The sequence below is a fragment of the Salmo salar genome, chromosome 12 (genome assembly GCF_965601325.2).
Source record: "Salmo salar chromosome 12, fSalSal1, whole genome shotgun sequence".
In the NCBI taxonomy this organism is placed as follows: Eukaryota; Metazoa; Chordata; class Actinopteri; order Salmoniformes; family Salmonidae; genus Salmo; species Salmo salar.
Genome location: NC_138302.1, coordinates 9,630,973 through 9,652,251, shown reverse-complemented (window position 1 = coordinate 9,652,251; position 21,279 = coordinate 9,630,973). Strand labels below are relative to the sequence as shown.

Sequence of the window (21,279 nt, the reverse complement as noted above, 5' to 3'; positions counted from 1 at the left end):
GAGGGGGACACCAAAAGTAGTGCTGTAACACATAGCCTACGTTGTAATATATTAAATGTATATTGAGGAACCATAATTACTACTACTGGATAATTGATAGGTACAGTAGTTAACAGAAGGGTTGTCCCAACTTGTTCAAATGTTTAAATCATCATAATACTACTACTAATAATAGTTATAGCAGTGTTCCTTATCAGTCCAGTATGTCTGCAGGTATTTGTATTTACAACCAGCAATACCAAGAAAGGCCAGTAGGTGGCAATGGTACTGTACACTGTATGGGTGCAGTTTTCGTAAATACAATGAACATGGTGTGATCTCGTCTAAAATAATCTCCATTGAGTAACATCACAAAGTTGTTCTCCGTATTGAATTGACCTTTTAATTTTACTTTTTCTGATACATTTATAAAGTCATTAAATATGTGCCACTGGCCTGAGTCTACTACAATAGCTTTACAAGAACAAAAAGCTAAAAAATAAGTACAGTTCTAAAAGCAAAATAACTACTTCAATGAATAACCCAAATAAATCAACCAAAATATCCTTCAGTCTGTGTCTCAACTCTTCAAACAGCAGCTATGGACAAGTATGTCACACAAAGTATGCAATTTTAAATAAAATAACATGAAATAAATCATTAGTAAGTGTACTGTCATGTACTAAAGCCTCCTGAGGACCTCTGCTGCCTCTCCACTGCTGCTACAGGGGTATTTGTTGTGAAAGAGAGGGATCTGCACTGAAAGAGAATCTATGTTCAGCTCTGGGTACTGATCTAGAGACTCATCCAACTCCCCTGTGAGAAGCACTCTTTCCAACTTTTGCAGGACGTTTAGACTGTCCTGGTCAGAACGGTCGCCAAACTGAACCTCCACACCGTCCAACACTTAAAAAAAATTCTGCCCTATAGTGATCCACTGCTTTGCCAGGAAATCGTCTTGAGTGTGTCTCAATGGATTCAATGGATTCAATAGAGTCAATCAATGTTGTTGCTTTCTCATACAGTGCAAGGTAGCTTTCGTCATTTCTCTTGCCCCTAAGAGATGACCGCACACACTCGACTGCAGCCCGCATACCAGAGACAGTCTGAGTTTTCTTCTGCAGTGAAATGTTTAGACATTCAAGCTCTCCAAGAACAGCAGAGGCAAGTGTGAGGCCCAGTCTTGCCTTTGCTGAAGTGCTCGAATAAGCCACTGGCAGTTGAAGCTGTCTTGGATGCAGTTTTTGCCATCTCCTCTAGGCTGCTTAGTACCCGCTCATACTGCCCTAGCACAGCTCTAATAGCAGTATTCCGCACAGTCCACCTCGTTGGACTTAGGGGTTTCAGGGTGGTCAGATTTGTATCTTTGGACGTGGCAATTGATTCAAACATGCTCTTAAACTTTCCTGACTGGCCATTGAGGACACCCAAGAAAGGGAATCCCGGATCAGTGGGGAGGCTGTGCAGCCAGCCTGTGTAATCAGATTACACAGTGTGCTCCACAATGCACATAGAGGGCTAATGGCTGCTGCATCCTAAACAATTGCCTGTGCACCTGTGTATTTTCCTGCCATGTTTAGAGTCACCATCGTAGCTCTGCCCACGTAAGCCAGACATGGGCAAATTGAGCCTCAACAACACATCAGTTGCCACTTCCGCATTGCCCTCGCCTGTTGTCTCCGACACCCTGTATAGCCCAATAAACTCCTTGTGAGGGACAAGGTCATGGTCAACATAACGCAGGCAGACACTCTCCTGTTCAGCACCAGAGACATCTTGAGTACCATCAACAATTACTGAAAATTGTACAATCGGAAGAGACCTAATCTCAGCTGCAATGCCTTGAATGACTGTATTGGCCATGATGTTCAGAATTTCATTATGTACTCCTAACTACCGGTACCCAAAACTACACAATTAATCAAAACAGCAATACCATTGCCTTAAACAAATCTTAGTTCAGTCACCAGTTTAAGTTGAGAGTGGGGGTATCTATGGCATTTTCCAATTATGTCCCCATTTTACAAGTTTAAAAAAATTAGAACCTTTCATAATGTTGCCAAACAAAGACTCAACAAACTTACCTGAGACTCCCTGTCTCTGCCAGTCTGTCCCTGCATATCTGTCCCCAACTCTGCTGTCTGTGTGCCATCTGTTGCCTGCTCTGCCTAATGACATCAATGTGAAACATTTCTATTAGCGTTTCACTTCTTTCTTATGAACATTTTATCAACTAGTCTTTGAGATATTAGGCTACTAGGGTTCTTACTTTGCGTTTTGGTGTACTGAAAAACACTCTGATGTCCGTCTTTTTTCTTTTTTCTGCCATTTTTCTACCTGGCTGGCTGGCTACACACACACAGTGTGTAGGTTATTTACAGTAGGAGATGGGCTTCTATCATCTTATCTTCAATCATTCTATATGGACTTCGATCTAAAAGGTAGCTAGCAAATGTGAAACGGATTAAAATGACAAGAGTTGACAGCTGTATGAGTTAACCATTTACACAACATATGCTGCAACCTTTTGTAATTTTAATCGTTTGTTTCATATTGGCTGGCTTCCAACAATAGCTGAATTTGCAAAGCTAGTGAGCACCAATTCAGTTTCAGTGGTGTTTGCTATACTCTTTGCTACCCGGGTTAAATAAAGTTGAAATAAAATAAATAAATAAAAGTTCCCTTGCGACAATTTAGCTTTTGCAACGAGACCATTAAATATATTTAAGACAATGGTAGAAGAGAGTGTAGTTCTGTTCAGTTTGGATTTCAGTTTATCGCTAACCTTATCACAGGGACTTTGAAGCACTAACTTACATCATCTGCATGCTGATCTCGGAATAAATTGACGATAGCAAAGATTCCATCTTTGACGAGGCCACATAAATGGAATAGGTACTAGCTAGCTTAATAGTTAATATTTGCGCGCTAGCTCTGCATATTCAGCTAGTGTGTGTGCGCGATTGACTGGATTAACCTCACGTCAGTTACGTGTATTGAGTGCCTTTCAGACAGTAGATACGACCTCTACGGTACCTAGCAAGCTAAGGAACTGGCAGTGGATCAAACCATTGTGAGGCAAAGGGTGGGGGTGTCGCAATCTTTTGAAACTTAAAAACGCGCTATTAAGTGTCTATAATCAGCACAATTGCTTTCATTGCGTATTATTAATATTATTTAAATTACATAGTTATGTTTCAGTGATATATTGGGGGGGGGACAAATCATATTTTTCCCAGGATGGTTGGGTCGTGTCCCCCCCGTCCCCCCCGGGATTTCCGCCCCTGATTATTTGTATTAGTCAGTCTCGCCTTTAAAGTCGGCTGCAACGCCGAACACTCAGAGAAAGCATTGCGGTGGAGAACGAACCCGACCTAGCGGTCTTTGACAGTAATACCACAGATATGACAGCTGCGGTTTTGCCGTTTGAGAGACAATCTGACAATAACGAAGTAATTCATAACACGAAACCTTACAAAACAACCCCTTACTTTTACGATGCAATACGTATCCATTCAGAACTATAAGCAATGGAGTAAATTCATACTTTAAGACACTTTTGTTCTGATTGCCTATTTGACGAACTACTACCACAATAAATTCGAACGATTCTATTTTTCAGATTTGACCGATTACTTCCCGACGCTCCCTTGACGTGGAGTAGCGTCATTGCGGAAGTAGCTAAGTCTACGTGGGGAAGGGAGGTTGGCTTGTTCGTGTTTGAACTAAACTCTGCCTAAAATACGATAAATGTGCAACTTACGGAACATACAATAACCCTACCGCGCCTCGCCAAGTCTTCATACAACCTCCCCGCCCGCTAGCTGAATGGCCTTGTACCGCCAGGGCGTGTAGATCCGATGGGAGGGCTAGCCGGGTAGTTCCCTGTAATGCTTCGGTGGCTGCGGCAGTCTCTTAGGCAGGTGTCTAGTCTGATGGCCCGGAGACCAGTGCTTGTCTGCGGGGCGATACTGCTGAGCGTCCTGCTACTACTGGCCGTTACATTTACCTGCAGGTAGGTATCATCATTCTGATGGTTGGTAATCTACCGGCAGTTATACGTGGTTTTCAGTGACAAACCCCCAGGCATTTCACAGGTTTGTTGTGGCCCTGAACAAACTCACCTGATTCACAACGGCTTGATGATTCGTTGACAAGTTGAATCAGGTGTGATAACTCTAGAATTCGATCAAATACATGGAACAACTGGGGGTCCCCGAGGAGAGGTAAAACCCCCTGATCTAGCTATCTGTCTAGCCAACTGCTGGTTAACGTTACAACTTCAGCCTGTGTTCCAATAGCTAACGTTATGGTTAGCCATCAGATCTGACCCGATTGATTACAACTGCACTAGAGTCGAACAGCATTCCTGTGTAGATTAACACACCACGGAGTCGGTGCGAGATATGGCTCAGAAAACGTACCTCAATCCAGGCATTACAAATGCGTTGTACTCCTAATTGTCCTACTGCTTGTCGTCAGACACTGACTGTCTGCCGTGTCCTCCTGTACTTCTAGCAGTTGTCAGATTCTGTCTTCAGGCTGTCAGACATACTTATGGTCCTAGGAGATTTAAATATTGTTTCTCCCGTGGCAGCCCCGAGTCCATAGCACTTATGGTCCTAGGAGATTTAAATATTTAAATTGTCATTTAGACTGAGCAGTTATGGATGAACTGACATGTTAGAATGAGGAAAGCCTAGAGAAGACTCAATGTATGTTGTTAAACAACTTATTTCAAGACGAGACAAATGATAAGCAACTTGTATAGAAGTCCTTCCTGTCTCTTCCTAGCGTCTTTCTCTCCCTCTCTCGGACACCCACCCCCTTCCATCCCTCTTCTCCCTCCTAGCCGGGCTAAGAATGTGGTTGCGTCAGCGCGTCCCCCGGTGAGGTTCTTCTCTGCCGAGGCCCCTGTAGTGGACCTGTACCTGGGTCAGCTGGAGCAGGTAGAGAGGCTGAGGGGCGCGGCAGAGGTGTCTGTCATCTTCTTCTATGCTCCCTGGTGTGCTCACTCCATCGCCGCTCGCCACGAGGTCCAGGAGGTCGCACGGAGGCTGGTCAAACAGGTACGCACACACACACACACACACACACACACACACACACACACACACACACACACACAGGAACGCACGCACACACACACACGCAGGAATGCACACACACGCAGGAATGTGCACACACACACACATGCACAGGAACACATACACACGCAAGAACACACACACGCGCACATACACGCAGGAACGCACGCTCACACTCCATCGCCACTCGCCAAGAGGTCACCCGGAGGCTGGCCAGACAGGCAGGGAACTACACATTGTGGACTGGCTTATAGTGCTGAGGGATGGTTCAGAACAGTTCATTTCAGAACAGGGTTGTATTCATTAGTCACAGACCTTTGCAAAACGGTTGGCCTGTTGCAAAACCTTTTGCAATGGAAACCGTTTACTGCTCAGGAAGCAAACAGGGTGGGACCTACTTGAATTTGTTGTGAGAAACTTGTTTTCATTGCAAAATGTTTTTCATTTGGAGGAAGCGGTTTCTGTTGCAAAATGTTTTGCAACAGACCAAATGTATTTGCAACGGTTTTCGACTAATGAATACACCCCTGGTCTATTGCACAGCTACAATATGGTGCTATATAGTCTGGGTGCCAGTCTGTATGGTTGCCTGTCTGTTTCTACTGTAGACGGCACAACTCGATACACCTCAGAGTTACTGTATTAAATTGTGAAGCTGTTTATAAATGTGACTCCTTGTCTGTGCAGGTGTTGTGGTCTCATTCTGTCTCTGCTGTCTGCACTGTTTGCACAGGTGCAGTTTGTGGCAGTGAACTGTTGGTGGAGCCAGGGGAAATGCAGGAAACAGAAGAGCTTCTACCAATACCCTGTCATCCACCTGTTCTACAAGAGGTAAAGGGGAGAATCTAGTTGCTCTATATCTATACCCTGTTATCTACCTGTTCCACTGGAGGTAAAGGAGATACAGTCTAGTTGTTTTATATCTATACCCTGTCATCTATCTGTTCCACTGGAGGTAAAGGGGAGAGTTTATTCATTTTGTATCTCGAGGGAGAGTCTATTCATTTTATGTCTTGTTTGGTTGTTACTGTCATTGTGATAATATTCTGTTGTGTCCTTGATGAGGTATTATTCCCCCTCTGTCCATGTAATCTTCATTCTGATCTAAAGGCTGACTCTAAATGGGTCCTCCTACTCTGACATGCCTGGTACATAGGACCTGTTGTATCTGTCTCTCCCCTGTCTGACTAAATGGGTCCTCCTACTCTGACATGCCTGGTACATAGGACCTGTTGTATCTGTCTCTCCCCTGTCTGACTAAATGGGTCCCCCTACTCTGATATGCCTGGTACATAGGACCTGTTGTATCTCTCTCTCCCCTGTTTGTCTCTGGAGGTTTGGCCCTATAGAATACAAAGGTCCGTTCATGGCTTCCTATGTAGAGAGGTTCATCCTGAGAGTCATCACCCCACTGACCTACCTACCATCACGAGCCACACTACAAGACTTCCTGTCTTTTCATGAGGTATGGGGGAGGGGGGAGATGGGGGGGGGGGGGGGGAGATGTGAGGGAGGAGGGGTTGATGCTGAAGGGAATAAGAATGAAGGTAGAGCTGAGAAACAGATGAGAGGAAATGAGTGTTATGCTTTGGGTGTTATGTTCTGTTGTTAGAGAGAAAGACAGAGTTCTATGTAACAATGAGCGACACTATCTCAAATGGAACCCGGTTCCCTTTATCGTGCGCTACAGGGCCATGGTTAACGGTAGGACACTATATAGGGAAACGGGTGCCATTTGGGAGTGGCCCGCTAGGTGTGGTGTACCTGTGGGTCAGGTGTAGTGTACGGTAAGGTGGAGGGTGTTATGGTGTTGAGGAGCTGCTTAGCCAGTTTCCTGTTGAATCCTTTCTGTAGTCCGTCTGTCTCTCACAACAGAGGGCCTGGTTTGTTTTGCTAGCAGGGTTTAGCCTGTAGATATGACCTAGATAAAAGTTAGTCTTTCTGACATGGCTGACTGCTTCTACTGTTCTGTGACCTGTGATGTCACAGTACCTTTCCCATAATGCCCAGGTTGAACAGATATCCTGTTTTGGAGGATTCACAGAATCAGGAGGGAATAAACAGGAAATCCAAAATCCTCTAACCAAGGTTTCTGGAAAACCTTTGAATTTTTAGGAAGTTACTGGATTTTTGCAACCCAAGTCACGTGTTTCATGTCTGTTGTCTGTTCTCCTCTTCTGCCTCCCAGCCGGGGGTAGTGGGTTATTTCCAGTTCAGCTCTTCTCCTCAGCCTCCCGGCTACATCACATACCTCTCCTCAGCTCTGCAGGCCTTGAAGAGAGGTAAGCTAACTGCTACATGCTAACTCCCTAAAGCCCTGAAGAGAGGTAAGCTAACCGCTATGTGCTAAATGGCTAACTCCCTAAAGCCCTGAAGAGAGGTAAGCTAACCGCTACGTGCTAAATGGCTAACTCCCTAAAGCCCTGAAGAGAGGTAAGCTAACCGCTACATGCTAACTGGCTAACTCCCTAAAGCCCTGAAGAGAGGTAAGCTAAACATTAACATCCATGTTGACCCAATACTTTAAAGTTATTACATTTCTGGATGTCCTCTCCTTGATGGGAGATGGATAAATGTAAATGCTCTAATCCAGTGTCTCTTTGATAACCGCAACTCGCTGGGCTTTGCTGCTGGAGTAGAATGTCATTGAAATAGAATGAATAGACAAGACTTGGAAGCTCTGCCCATAGCAAGGCCTGTTCTACTCATTCTAGTTCTGTGACTATAGAATTGATAAGTGGAAAACCTGCATTAATAAAGGATGAATGAAAGTGTGTGTTGCTCTTCCCCGCTGCAGACTTCCGTGGTGCGGTGCGTTTCGGGGTGGTGACCAGTAGACAGGTGGCAGAGTCCATCTCTGTCAGAGATGACCAGACTGTCTACCTGCACCGACACTTCAACTCCTCATTGGTCAGTCAACACACACACACACACACACACACACACACACACACACACACACACACACACACACACACACACACACACACACACACACACACCCCTGTCTACCGACACTTCAACTCCTCATTGGTCAGTCAACACACACACACACACATACACCCCTGTCTACTGACACTTCAACTCCTCATTGGTCAGTCAACACCTACACACACACACACACACACACACACACACCCCTGTCTACCGACACTTCAACTCCTCATTGGTCAGTCAACACACACACACACACATACACCCCTGTCTACTGACACTTCAACTCCTCATTGGTCAGTCAACACCTACACACACACACACATACACACCCCTGTCTACCGACACTTCAACTCCTCATTGCTCAGTGGTGATGTCATCAGCACATGACAAACAGACTTGTCAGGGCCCAGAGCTTCTGCAGCATTGCATTAGTGGAAACCAAGAGTGTTCTCAGGGCAGACCTGGTTGTAGATAGATATGTTCGAGTCGTGTCGGGGGACATTTTTAGCATTTGAGCTAACCCTAAACCTTTTCCTAACCTTAACCTAATTCTACTAACCTGCCACGTTAATTATCCTAATCTGCTGGGAAAAGTCACTTCTGCTAGTGACCACCAGCAGGCCGGCCCAGAGAGTAGTCTTGGTTTCCTCTAATGCGATACAGTGACTTTCTCCTAGTCGGGTCAAATGTTCAGGGATAAACTCCCGGCACTGTCATTTGTTCCTATGGAGATTTAGCTCTTCCTTTCTGTCTCCCTATCCCCCGTCTCCTCCCATCCCCTCTCTCCCCCGCCTCCTCCCTCCCCCCTCAGATTTTCCCTAGTTGGGAGCGTAACTTCACCTCTGAAGGCATCTGTTCCTGGGTCTTTGAGCACCGCGAGACCGTCCTCCAATGGCTGGCGCCGACTGGCGCTAAGTCCCGCCTCCTGGAGCAGGAACTGACCAAAGGCCCTGCCCTCCTGCTCTTCCTGCCCCACAATCCCCTGGGGCCCGGCCCCGACCTGCTGCTCACGCAGGTGAGTCACCACGACAACAACGGCCCTTACACAACAACCACTACTACAACTACAATAAAATAAAATACATTTTACTACAACATTTAATATTTTGATATGATGAAGAAAAAAACATGACTCAGGAACATCATTGTGAATTGTTCTATCTAGATGAATGTAGTTAGATGGCTGTAGATCTCTGAAGAAGAGAATTTCTAAATCTCTCCATGTTTATATCCATATTAATTGAACTCATCGACCCCCCCCCCCCCCTTCTAGATTGCAGACGTCGCGGTTCGCTACCATTCCTGTAGCGACTCCCCTCACCACCACCACCCCTCTGACCACTACTACTACAGTGGACCCTCCCAGCCCCTGTCCCCCCCTCTCTGCTGCCTCTCAGTGGTTCTGCCCAAGCCACACCCCCTCCCAGGCTCCACCTCCAGGGTGTGTGAGCTTTGTCTCAACCAGTCCCAGTCCAACCCGGGTCGCTCTCCCCGCTGCACCTTCCCCTCCCAGACATCAGGTGGTGCTGCCGTGCTCCAGTCCTACCTCAGACGATGCTGCCTACCTGTTGCCGTGACGGCGACGGCAACGACGGTTGCCTGTAGTAACATCCTGAGTAGCTACAGCCCGTCGTCAGGTCGCTATAGTGCCTGTTGTAGAACTCTGGGACAGCTAGGGGTTTCCCTGCCCCCACAGCAGGGGCTAGGGCTAGACAACAAGGGGTTAGGGACACCCCCTCCCTCACCATTCTCCTCCCAGGACTCCTCCCAGGACTCCTCCCAGTACTCTTTCCCGTCTTCTCAGGACCAGGAAGCAGGCGTGTTTAAAGGGCTGAGGTGTCGGACAAATAAGACGCTCAGGTTCTACATCCTGGACTCTGCCCTCCACTGGCCGCTGGCGGTGCGTCTCGGGGCGCTAGGCAACAACGAGATGGGTGGCGGTGGCCTGGGGGAGTTGGGAAGGTTGCTAGGCAACGGGACCGGTGATGGTGCACGGTCGTTTGCGACCATCGTGAACCTGAAGGATGAAGTGCACTACGTTCTGGACCACAGAGGAACCGCTACTGTTACAGAGTCACTGGGTAAGACTGGGGAGTTACTGGGTCAACTAGCTACTGTTACAGAGTCACTGGGTAAGACTGGGGAGTTACTGGGTCAACTAGCTACTGTTGCAGAGTCTCTGGGTAAGACTGGGGAGTTACTGGGTCAACTAGCTACTGTTACAGAGTCACTGGGTAAGACTGGGGAGTTACTGGGTCAACTAGCTACTGTTACAGAGTCACTGGGTAAGACTGGGGAGTTACTGGGTCAACTAGCTACTGTTACAGAGTCTCTGGGTAAGACTGGGGAGTTACTGGGTCAACTAGCTACTGTTACAGAGTCTGTGGGTAAGACTGGGGAGTTACTGCGTCAACTAGCTACTGTTACAGAGTCTCTGGGTAAGACTGGGGAGTTACTGGGTCAACTAGCTACTGTTACAGAGTCTCTGGGTAAGACTGGGGAGTTACTGGGTCAACTAGCTACTGTTACAGAGTCTCTGGGTAAGACTGGGGAGTTACTGGGTCAACTAGCTACTGTTACAGAGTCTCTGGGTAAGACTGGGGAGTTACTGGGTCAACTAGCTACTGTTACAGAGTCTCTGGGTAAGACTGGGGAGTTACTGGGTCAACTAGCTACTGTTACAGAGTCACTGGGTAAGACTGGGGAGTTACTGGGTCAACTAGCTACTGTTACAGAGTCACTATCTAGTTGGAAACAGACCTGGGTTTAAATACCATTTGGAATCATTTAACATTCTGCAGCTGTGCTTGATTGAGCTTGCCTGGATTAATGGACCAATAGAAAAGTCCTGAAACAGCAAACCCCGCCCATCTGGCACTCCAGGCAGGCTAAAGCAAAGTATTTGAAAGATTTCTACTAATATTTGAACCCAGGTCTGGTCTAGGGAAAGTAGCCAGCTTTACACATGTGTGTGTCTTCTTGCCCCTCCAGAGTGGTTCATCAGGAACTTTAGCACCCCCCACAGCCCACTACAGAGACGCCTGGTGGGGAGGAGCGAGGAGGAGAGGCCCCAGAAGAGACCCCTCATCTCAGAGCTGACCACCTCCTCTTTCCTTAGTACTGTCATGGATCCTCACAGGGTGGGTGAGAGAGAGGAGGCAGCCAGGGAGATGGAGGGGAGGGGCAGGAGGGGAGAGGGAGAGAGGAGGAGCAGGAGAGGGAGGAGGAGAAAGGAGAGAGAAAAATGAGGAGCAGGAGGGGCTAGAGAAGAGGGAGGAGCAGGGAGGGAGGGAGGAGGAGAGGGAGAGGGTGGGTGGTCCTCACCCCCACCTCACACTGGTGTAACATCATAATAACTGGTTTGATTTGACAGACCTTTAAAGACATGTCTTAGTTGTAGCTGTTCAGTTCAGACTGGTTTCTAGAATGGACAGGGGTTATGTTCTAGCTGTTCAGTTCAGACTGGTTTCTAGAATGGACAGTAGTTATGTTCTAGCTGTTCAGTTCAGACTGGTTTCTAGAATAGACAGTGGTTATGTTCTAGCTGTTCAGTTCAGACTGGTTTCTAGAATGGACAGGGGTTATGTTCTAGCTGTTCAGTTCAGACTGGTTTCTAGAATGGACAGTGGTTATGTTCTAGCTGTTCAGTTTAGACTGGTTTCTAGAATGGACAGTGGTTATGTTCTAGCTGTTCAGTTTAGACTGGTTTCTGGTTTCTAGAATAGACAGTGGTTATGTTCTAGCTGTTCAGTTCAGACTGGTTTCTAGGATGGACAGTGGTTATGTTCTAGCTGTTCAGTTCAGACTGGTTTCTAGAATGGACAGGGGTTATGTTCTAGCTGTTCAGTTCAGACTGGTTTCTAGAATAGACAGTGGTTATGTTCTAGCTGTTCAGTTCAGACTGGTTTCTAGGATGGACAGTGGTTATGTTCTAGCTGTTCAGTTCAGACTGGTTTCTAGAATAGACAGTGGTTATGTTCTAGCTGTTCAGTTCAGACTGGTTTCTAGAATGGACAGTGGTTATGTTCTAGCTGTTCAGTTCAGACTGGTTTCTAGGATGGACAGTGGTTATGTTCTAGCTGTTCAGTTCAGACTGGTTTCTAGAATGGACAGGGGTTATGTTCTAGCTGTTCAGTTCAGACTGGTTTCTAGAATGGACAGTGGTTATGTTCTAGCTGTTCAGTTCAGACTGGTTTCTAGGATGGACAGTGGTTATGTTCTAGCTGTTCAGTTCAGACTGGTTTCTAGGATGGACAGTGGTTATGTTCTAGCTGTTCAGTTCAGACTGGTTTCTAGAATGGACAGTGGTTATGTTCTAGCTGTTCAGTTTAGACTGGTTTCTAGGATGGACAGTGGTTATGTTCTAGCTGTTCAGTTCAGACTGGTTTCTAGAATGGACAGGGGTTATGTTCTAGCTGTTCAGTTTAGACTGGTTTCTGGTTTCTAGGATGGACAGTGGTTATGTTCTAGCTGTTCAGTTCAGACTGGTTTCTAGAATAGACAGTGGTTATGTTCTAGCTGTTCAGTTCAGACTGGTTTCTAGGATGGACAGTGGTTATGTTCTAGCTGTTCAGTTCAGACTGGTTTCTAGAATAGACAGTGGTTATGTTCTAGCTGTTCAGTTCAGACTGGTTTCTAGAATGGACAGTGGTTATGTTCTAGCTGTTCAGTTCAGACTGGTTTCTAGGATGGACAGTGGTTATGTTCTAGCTGTTCAGTTCAGACTGGTTTCTAGAATGGACAGGGGTTATGTTCTAGCTGTTCAGTTCAGACTGGTTTCTAGAATGGACAGTGGTTATGTTCTAGCTGTTCAGTTCAGACTGGTTTCTAGGATGGACAGTGGTTATGTTCTAGCTGTTCAGTTCAGACTGGTTTCTAGGATGGACAGTGGTTATGTTCTAGCTGTTCAGTTCAGACTGGTTTCTAGAATGGACAGTGGTTATGTTCTAGCTGTTCAGTTTAGACTGGTTTCTAGGATGGACAGTGGTTATGTTCTAGCTGTTCAGTTCAGACTGGTTTCTAGAATGGACAGGGGTTATGTTCTAGCTGTTCAGTTTAGACTGGTTTCTGGTTTCTAGGATGGACAGTGGTTATGTTCTAGCTGTTCAGTTCAGACTGGTTTCTAGAATAGACAGTGGTTATGTTCTAGCTGTTCAGTTCAGACTGGTTTCTAGAATGGACAGGGGTTATGTTCTAGCTGTTCAGTTCAGACTGGTTTCTAGAATGGACAGTAGTTATGTTCTAGCTGTTCAGTTCAGACTGGTTTCTAGAATAGACAGTGGTTATGTTCTAGCTGTTCAGTTCAGACTGGTTTCTAGAATGGACAGGGGTTATGTTCTAGCTGTTCAGTTCAGACTGGTTTCTAGAATGGACAGTGGTTATGTTCTAGCTGTTCAGTTTAGACTGGTTTCTAGAATGGACAGTGGTTATGTTCTAGCTGTTCAGTTTAGACTGGTTTCTGGTTTCTAGAATAGACAGTGGTTATGTTCTAGCTGTTCAGTTCAGACTGGTTTCTAGGATGGACAGTGGTTATGTTCTAGCTGTTCAGTTCAGACTGGTTTCTAGAATGGACAGGGGTTATGTTCTAGCTGTTCAGTTCAGACTGGTTTCTAGAATAGACAGTGGTTATGTTCTAGCTGTTCAGTTCAGACTGGTTTCTAGGATGGACAGTGGTTATGTTCTAGCTGTTCAGTTCAGACTGGTTTCTAGAATAGACAGTGGTTATGTTCTAGCTGTTCAGTTCAGACTGGTTTCTAGAATGGACAGTGGTTATGTTCTAGCTGTTCAGTTCAGACTGGTTTCTAGGATGGACAGTGGTTATGTTCTAGCTGTTCAGTTCAGACTGGTTTCTAGAATGGACAGGGGTTATGTTCTAGCTGTTCAGTTCAGACTGGTTTCTAGAATGGACAGTGGTTATGTTCTAGCTGTTCAGTTCAGACTGGTTTCTAGGATGGACAGTGGTTATGTTCTAGCTGTTCAGTTCAGACTGGTTTCTAGGATGGACAGTGGTTATGTTCTAGCTGTTCAGTTCAGACTGGTTTCTAGAATGGACAGTGGTTATGTTCTAGCTGTTCAGTTTAGACTGGTTTCTAGGATGGACAGTGGTTATGTTCTAGCTGTTCAGTTCAGACTGGTTTCTAGAATGGACAGGGGTTATGTTCTAGCTGTTCAGTTTAGACTGGTTTCTGGTTTCTAGGATGGACAGTGGTTATGTTCTAGCTGTTCAGTTCAGACTGGTTTCTAGAATAGACAGTGGTTATGTTCTAGCTGTTCAGTTCAGACTGGTTTCTAGAATGGACAGGGGTTATGTTCTAGCTGTTCAGTTCAGACTGGTTTCTAGAATGGACAGTGGTTATGTTCTAGCTGTTCAGTTTAGACTGGTTTCTAGAATGGACAGGGGTTATGTTCTAGCTGTTCAGTTCAGACTGGTTTCTAGGATGGACAGTGGTTATGTTCTAGCTGTTCAGTTCAGACTGGTTTCTAGGATGGACAGTGGTTATGTTCTAGCTGTTCAGTTCAGACTGGTTTCTAGAATGGACAGTGGTTATGTTCTAGCTGTTCAGTTCAGACTGGTTTCTAGAATGGACAGTGGTTATGTTCTAGCTGTTCAGTTCAGACTGGTTTCTAGAATGGACAGTGGTTATGTTCTAACTGTTCAGTTTAGACTGGTTTCTAGAATGGACAGTGGTTATGTTCTAGCTGTTCAGTTCAGACTGGTTTCTAGAATGGACAATGGTTATGTTCTAGCTGTTCAGTTCAGACTGGTTTCTAGAATAGACAGTGGTTATGTTCTAGCTGTTCAGTTCAGACTGGTTTCTAGAATGGACAGTGGTTATGTTCTAGCTGTTCAGTTTAGACTGGTTTCTGGTTTCTAGGATGGACAGTGGTTATGTTCTAGCTGTTCAGTTCAGACTGGTTTCTAGAATGGACAGGGGTTATGTTCTAGCTGTTCAGTTCAGACTGGTTTCTAGAATGGACAGTGGTTATGTTCTAGCTGTTCAGTTTAGACTGGTTTCTAGGATGGACAGTGGTTATGTTCTAGCTGTTCAGTTCAGACTGGTTTCTAGAATGGATAGTGGTTATGTTCTAGCTGTTCAGTTCAGACTGGTTTCTAGAATGGACAGTGGTTATGTTCTAGCTGTTCAGTTTAGACTGGTTTCTAGAATGGACAGTGGTTATGTTCTAGCTGTTCAGTTCAGACTGGTTTCTAGAATGGACAGTGGTTATGTTCTAGCTGTTCAGTTTAGACTGGTTTCTAGGATGGACAGTGGTTATGTTCTAGCTGTTCAGTTTAGACTGGTTTCTAGAATGGACAGTGGTTATGTTCTAGCTGTTCAGTTTAGACTGGTTTCTAGGATGGACAGTGGTTATGTTCTAGCTGTTCAGTTCAGACTGGTTTCTAGAATGGACAGTGGTTATGTTCTAGCTGTTCAGTTCAGACTGGTTTCTAGAATGGACAGTGGTTATGTTCTAGCTGTTCAGTTCAGACTGGTTTCTAGGATGGACAGTGGTTATGTTCTAGCTGTTCAGTTCAGACTGGTTTCTAGAATGGACAGTGGTTATGTTCTAGCTGTTCAGTTCAGACTGGTTTCTAGAATAGACAGTGGTTATGTTCTAGCTGTTCAGTTCAGACTGGTTTCTAGAATGGACAGTGGTTATGTTCTAGCTGTTCAGTTCAGACTGGTTTCTAGAATGGACAGTGGTTATGTTCTAGCTGTTCAGTTCAGACTGGTTTCTAGAATGGACAGGGGTTATGTTCTAGCTGTTCAGTTCAGACTGGTTTCTGGTTTCTAGGATGGACAGTGGTTATGTTCTAGCTGTTCAGTTCAGACTGGTTTCTAGGATGGACAGTGGTTATGTTCTAGCTGTTCAGTTCAGACTGGTTTCTAGGATGGACAGTGGTTATGTTCTAGCTGTTCAGTTCAGACTGGTTTCTGGTTTCTAGGATGGACAGTGGTTATGTTCTAGCTGTTCAGTTCAGACTGGTTTCTAGAATGGACAGTGGTTATGTTCTAGCTGTTCAGTTCAGACTGGTTTCTAGAATAGACAGTGGTTATGTTCTAGCTGTTCAGTTCAGACTGGTTTCTAGAATGGACAGTGGTTATGTTCTAGCTGTTCAGTTCAGACTGGTTTCTAGAATGGACAGTGGTTATGTTCTAGCTGTTCAGTTCAGACTGGTTTGTAGAATAGACAGTGGTTATGTTCTAGCTGTTCAGTTCAGACTGGTTTCTAGAATGGACAGTGGTTATGTTCTAGCTGTTCAGTTCAGACTGGTTTCTAGAATGGACAGTGGTTATGTTCTAGCTGTTCAGTTCAGACTGGTTTCTAGGATGGACAGTGGTTATGTTCTAGCTGTTCAGTTTAGACTGGTTTCTAGAATGGACAGGGGTTATGTTCTAGCTGTTCAGTTTAGACTGGTTTCTGGTTTCTAGGATGGACAGTGGTTATGTTCTAGCTGTTCAGTTCAGACTGGTTTCTAGAATGGACAGTGGTTATGTTCTAGCTGTTCAGTTCAGACTGGTTTCTAGAATGGACAGTGGTTATGTTCTAGCTGTTCAGTTCAGACTGGTTTCTAGAATGGACAGGGGTTATGGCTATAAAACGGCTGTGGTAATGGCTTTTCTTCATGAATGTGATAAATGACGACTATTTGACATGTTGTGTTCTCCAGGATGTGGTGGTGTTCTACTACAGTCAGTGGTGTGGCTACTGCTCTGTTCTAAACCACGTTATCATCCAGCTGGCTAGAATGTTCCATGGAAACAGCACCGTCACCATCGCCAGGTAGGGTTGACTGACTGGCAGCTTGGGTGGCTGGCTGGTTGGCTGGCTGACTGGTTGACTGGCTGACTGGTTGACTGACTGGCTGGTTGACTGACTGGCTGGTTGACTGGCTGGCTGGTTGACTGGTTGACTGGTTGACTGGTTGACTAACTGACTGGCTGGTTGACTGGCTGGTTGGTTGGTTGACTGACTGGCTGGTTGGTTGACTGGCTGGTTGGTTGACTGACTGACTGGCTGGTTGACTGGCTGGTTGGTTGACTGACTGGTTGACTGGTTGGTTGACTGGCTGGTTGACTGGCTGGTTGGCTGGTTGACTGACTGGCTGGTTAACTGACTGGCTGGTTGACTGGCTGGTTGACTGACTGGCTGGTTGGTTGACTGGCTGGCTGGTTGACTGGCTGGTTGGTTGACTGACTGACTGACTGGCTGGTTGACTGGCTGGTTGGTTGGTTGGCTGGCTGGGGGAGTTGGCTGGTTGACTGACTGGTTGGTTGACTGGCTGGTTGGTTGACTGACTGGTTGGTTGGTTGACTGGCTGGTTGACTGGCTGGTTGGTTGGTTGGCTGGCTGGGGGAGTTGGCTGGTTGGTTGGCTGGTTGACTGACTGGTTGGTTGGTTGACTGGCTGGTTGGTTGACTGACTGGTTGGTTGGTTGACTGGCTGGTTGACTGGCTGGTTGGTTGGTTGGCTGGCTGGGGGAGTTGGCTGGTTGGTTGGCTGGTTGGCTGGTTGACTGACTGGTTGGTTGGTTGACTGGTTGGTTGGCTGGCTGGGGGAGTTGGCTGGTTGGTTGGCTGGTTGACTGACTGGCTGGTTGGTTGACTGACTGGCTGGTTGGTTGACTGACTGGTTGGTTGGTTGACTGGCTGGTTGACTGGCTGGTTGGTTGGCTGGCTGGGGGAGTTGTTTCTATTTTGTGACGTAGTGCTGAGTTGGGTTGTTGATTTGATTTCTGTTTTATTTAGTTTTTTTTTTACATTCCATTGATATTCAACTGTTTACAGTTAAACTTCCTGTAGTAACAGGATGTGACGTCATGTGTGTAGGGTGAACGTGGCGCGTAACGACCTGCCGTGGGAGTTCATGGTGGATCACTTCCCCTCTGTCCTCCTGTTTCCCAGACACAGGTAAGACAGAACACATACCTGTACCTCCTCTTCCCCAGACACAGGTAAGACAGAACACATACCTGTACCTCCTCTTCCCCAGACACAGGTAAGACAGAACACATACCTGTACCTCCTCTTCCCCAGACACAGGTAAGACAGAACACATACCTGTACCTCCTCTTCCCCAGACACAGGTAAGACAGAACACATACCTGTACCTCCTCTTCCCCAGACACAGGTAAGACAGAACACATACCTGTACCTCCTCTTCCCCAGACACAGGTAAGACAGAACACATACCTGTACCTCCTCTTCCCCAGACACAGGTAAGACAGAACACATACCTGTACCTCCTCTTCCCCAGACACAGGTAAGACAGAACACATACCTGTACCTCCTCTTCCCCAGACACAGGTAAGACAGAACACATACCTGTACCTCCTCTTCCCCAGACACAGGTAAGACAGAACACATACCTGTACCTCCTCTTCCCCAGACACAGGTAAGACAGAACACATACCTGTATGTACATGACCTGCTCAGACTGTTGTTGAATACACTGTTCTCTTTGTACTGAACCAGACCTGTTGGCTATGATTCAGTAATATGGAAAGATATCCCACAGCCTCTCATGCCTCATTTAGTTAGACTCACTAGTCTTATGTTACTTCCTGATTCTCTTCGTCTCTTAGGAAACACCTGTCCGTCAAGTTCCCGGAGGACACGCCCATCACTCTACCCACCCTATTACGCTTCATCCTGAAGTACTCCGACTCCGCCCACCAGCCAATGAAAGCAGACGGATCCGACCCTAACCCTCACGTTCTCCTCAAGGCGGAGTTCCGCGCTCTACAAGGAGAAGTCCAGACATTACATCGTGCACGCCAGCGCCTCTCCAACCAACTGGCCCAGCTATGGCGAGACAACCGGCGGTTATCCTTCAACGCCATGGCCCTGGAGACCCACAATGCACTGCTGCAGGCCCAGAATGGCGAGCTGCAGCGTGAGAGGCTGAGCCTAGTGGAGCAGCACAAGGAGAAGAGTCGTCAGTTAGGGGAGGCGGTCAGGAGACTACAGGAACTAGCAGACGCTTCAGAGAACCTTCTCACTGAGAATACACTGCTGAGGGTTTTACTGGGAGCCCTGAGAGCCAGGGAGACGGAGAGGGGGGAGGGGGAGGAGAGGGGGGAGGAGGAGGAGGAGAGAGGGGAGGAGGAGAGCAAAGAGGAGACAGGGGACGAGAGGAGTTATATGGCCTCTTGACGGGGGAGGAGAATACACTGCTGAGGGTCTTACTGGGAGCCCTGAGAGCCAGGGAGACAGAGAGGGGAGGAGGAGGAGAGAGAGGAGGGGCATGTCATGCCAAGTAATGCTGGTAGAGAGGAAACAGAGCTGATGAATCACAGCCTCTTGACACCCTCCAAGAGGTACCACAGGGGCCCTGACAGGTGGCGGGAGTAGAGGAGGAGGGAGACCAATCACAGCCTCATAATGCTCTCCTAGTGGAAGGAGGGAACAGCAGCTTTATAACCATGTACCATAGGCTGTCCTTGGGGACCAGAGGGAGACGGGAAAGGAGACGGGAAGGGGGAAGGGAGACGGGAAAGGAGACGGGAAGGGGGAAGGGAGACGGGAAAGGAGACGGGAAGGGGAAAGGGAGACGGGAAAGGGAGACGGGAAGGGGAAAGGGAGACGGGAAAGGAGACGGGAAGGGGGAAGGGAGACGGGAAAGGGAGACGGGAAGGGGGAAGGGAGACGGGAAAGGAGACGGGAAGGGGAAAGGGAGACGGGAAAGGGAGACGGGAAGGGGAAAGGGAGACGGGAAGGGGAAAGGGAGACGGGAAGGGGAAAGGGAGACGGGAAGGGGAGAAGGGAGAGGGGAAAGGGAGACGGGAAGGGGAAAGGGAGACGGGAAGGGGAAAGGGAGACGGGAAGGGGAAAGGGAGACGGGAAGGGGAGAAGGGGAGACGGGGGGAGACGGGAAGGGGGAGGGAGACGGGAAGGGCGGGAAGGGGAGGGAGCGGGAAAGGAGACGGGAAGGGGGGAGACGGGAGACGGGAAGGGGAGGGAGACGGGAAGGGCGGGAAAGGGAGACGGGAGGAGCGGGAAGGGGAAGGGGCGGGAAGGGAGACGGGAAGGGAGGGAGACGGGAGGGAGCGGGAAGGGGAGGGAGACGGGAAAGGAGACGGGAAGGGCGGGAAAGGGAGACGGGAAAGGGACGGGACGGGGGAAGGGAGACGGGAAGGGGAGGGAGACGGGAAAGGGAGACGGGAAGGGGAGGGAGCGGGAAGGGAGACGGGAAGGGGAGGGAGACGGGAAAGGAGACGGGAAGGGCGGGAAGGGAGACGGGAAAGGAGACGAGGGGAAGGGGAAAGGGAGACGGGAAGGGCGGGGAAGGGAGGGAGACGGGGAAGGGGAAAGGGAGACGGGGAAGGGGAGACGGGAAGGGGGAAGGGGAGACGGGAAAGGGAGACGGGAAGGGGGAAGGGAGACGGGAAAGGAGACGGGAAGGGGAAAGGGAGACGGGAAAGGGAGACGGGAAGGGGAAAGGGAGACGGGGAAGGGGAAAGGGAGACGGGGAAGGGGAGACGGGAAAGGGAGACGGGGGGAAGGGGAGACGGGAAAGGGAAAGGGAGACGGGAGACGGGAGGGAGACGGGAAGGGGAAAGGGAGACGGGAAGGGGAAAGGGAGACGGGAAAGGGAGACGGGAAGGGGAGGGAGACGGGAAGGGGAAAGGGAGACGGGAAAGGGAGACGGGAAAGGGAAAGGGAGACGGGAGAAGGGAAAGGGAGACGGGAAAGGGAGACGGGAAAGGGAGACGGGAAAGGGAGACGGGAAGGGGAGGGAAGGGAGACGGGAAAGGGAGACGGGAAAGGGAGACGGGAAAGGGAGACGGGAAAGGGAGACGGGAGGGAGCGGGAAAGGGAGACGGGAAAGGGAGACGGGAAAGGGAGACGGGAAAGGGAGACGGGAAAGGGAGACGGGAAGGGGAAAGGGAGACGGGAAAGGGAGACGGGAAAGGGTGACGGGAAAGGGAGACGGGAAGGGGAAAGGGAGACGGGAAGGGGAAAGGGAGACGGGAAGGGGAAAGGGAGACGGGAAGGGGAAAGGGAGACGGGAAGGGGAAAGGGAGACGGGAAGGGGAGACGGGAAGGGGAAAGGGAGACGGGAAAGGGAGACGGGAAGGGGAAAGGGAGACGGAAAGGGAGACGGGAAGGGGGAAGGGAAAGAAAGGAGATTGCAGAGGAACAAAATGGCTGTAAAATGTGTTGATGACGTCTCTAAGCTCCGGACTTATAATGTGTGGAACACTCTAGAATGTCCAATCATAATGCGAACTCTAGAATCCATAAGGGCTAGTGGTCCGGGAGAAGGTTCTACC

At 48.0% G+C, this 21,279-nt stretch overlaps 1 protein-coding gene across 3 annotated transcripts; it reads left to right on the top strand.

Annotated features, from left to right (window-relative positions):
* Nucleotides 1-3,640: 3,640 nt before the first annotated feature.
* On the top strand, nucleotides 3,641-19,597 carry LOC106596567 (thioredoxin domain-containing protein 11). Of its 3 annotated transcripts, none has more exons than XM_045690629.2 (12): nucleotides 3,641-3,994; nucleotides 4,832-5,048; nucleotides 5,800-5,897; nucleotides 6,402-6,531; nucleotides 7,255-7,348; nucleotides 7,864-7,976; nucleotides 8,815-9,018; nucleotides 9,277-10,084; nucleotides 10,995-11,143; nucleotides 16,675-16,787; nucleotides 17,834-17,914; nucleotides 18,589-19,595. In XM_045690629.2, the coding sequence occupies exons 1-12, from the start codon at nucleotides 3,870-3,872 to the stop codon at nucleotides 19,157-19,159; spliced, it is 2,703 nt and encodes a 900-aa protein (XP_045546585.2). In that variant the 5' UTR covers nucleotides 3,641-3,869; the 3' UTR covers nucleotides 19,160-19,595. The 3 variants fall into 3 exon arrangements, with proteins under 3 accessions (XP_045546585.2, XP_045546586.2, XP_045546587.2); XM_045690630.2 differs by having other exon boundaries at nucleotides 3,642-3,994; nucleotides 4,774-5,048; XM_045690631.2 differs by lacking the exons at nucleotides 3,641-3,994; nucleotides 4,832-5,048 and having other exon boundaries at nucleotides 6,416-6,531; nucleotides 18,589-19,597.
* Nucleotides 19,598-21,279: the final 1,682 nt, after the last annotated feature.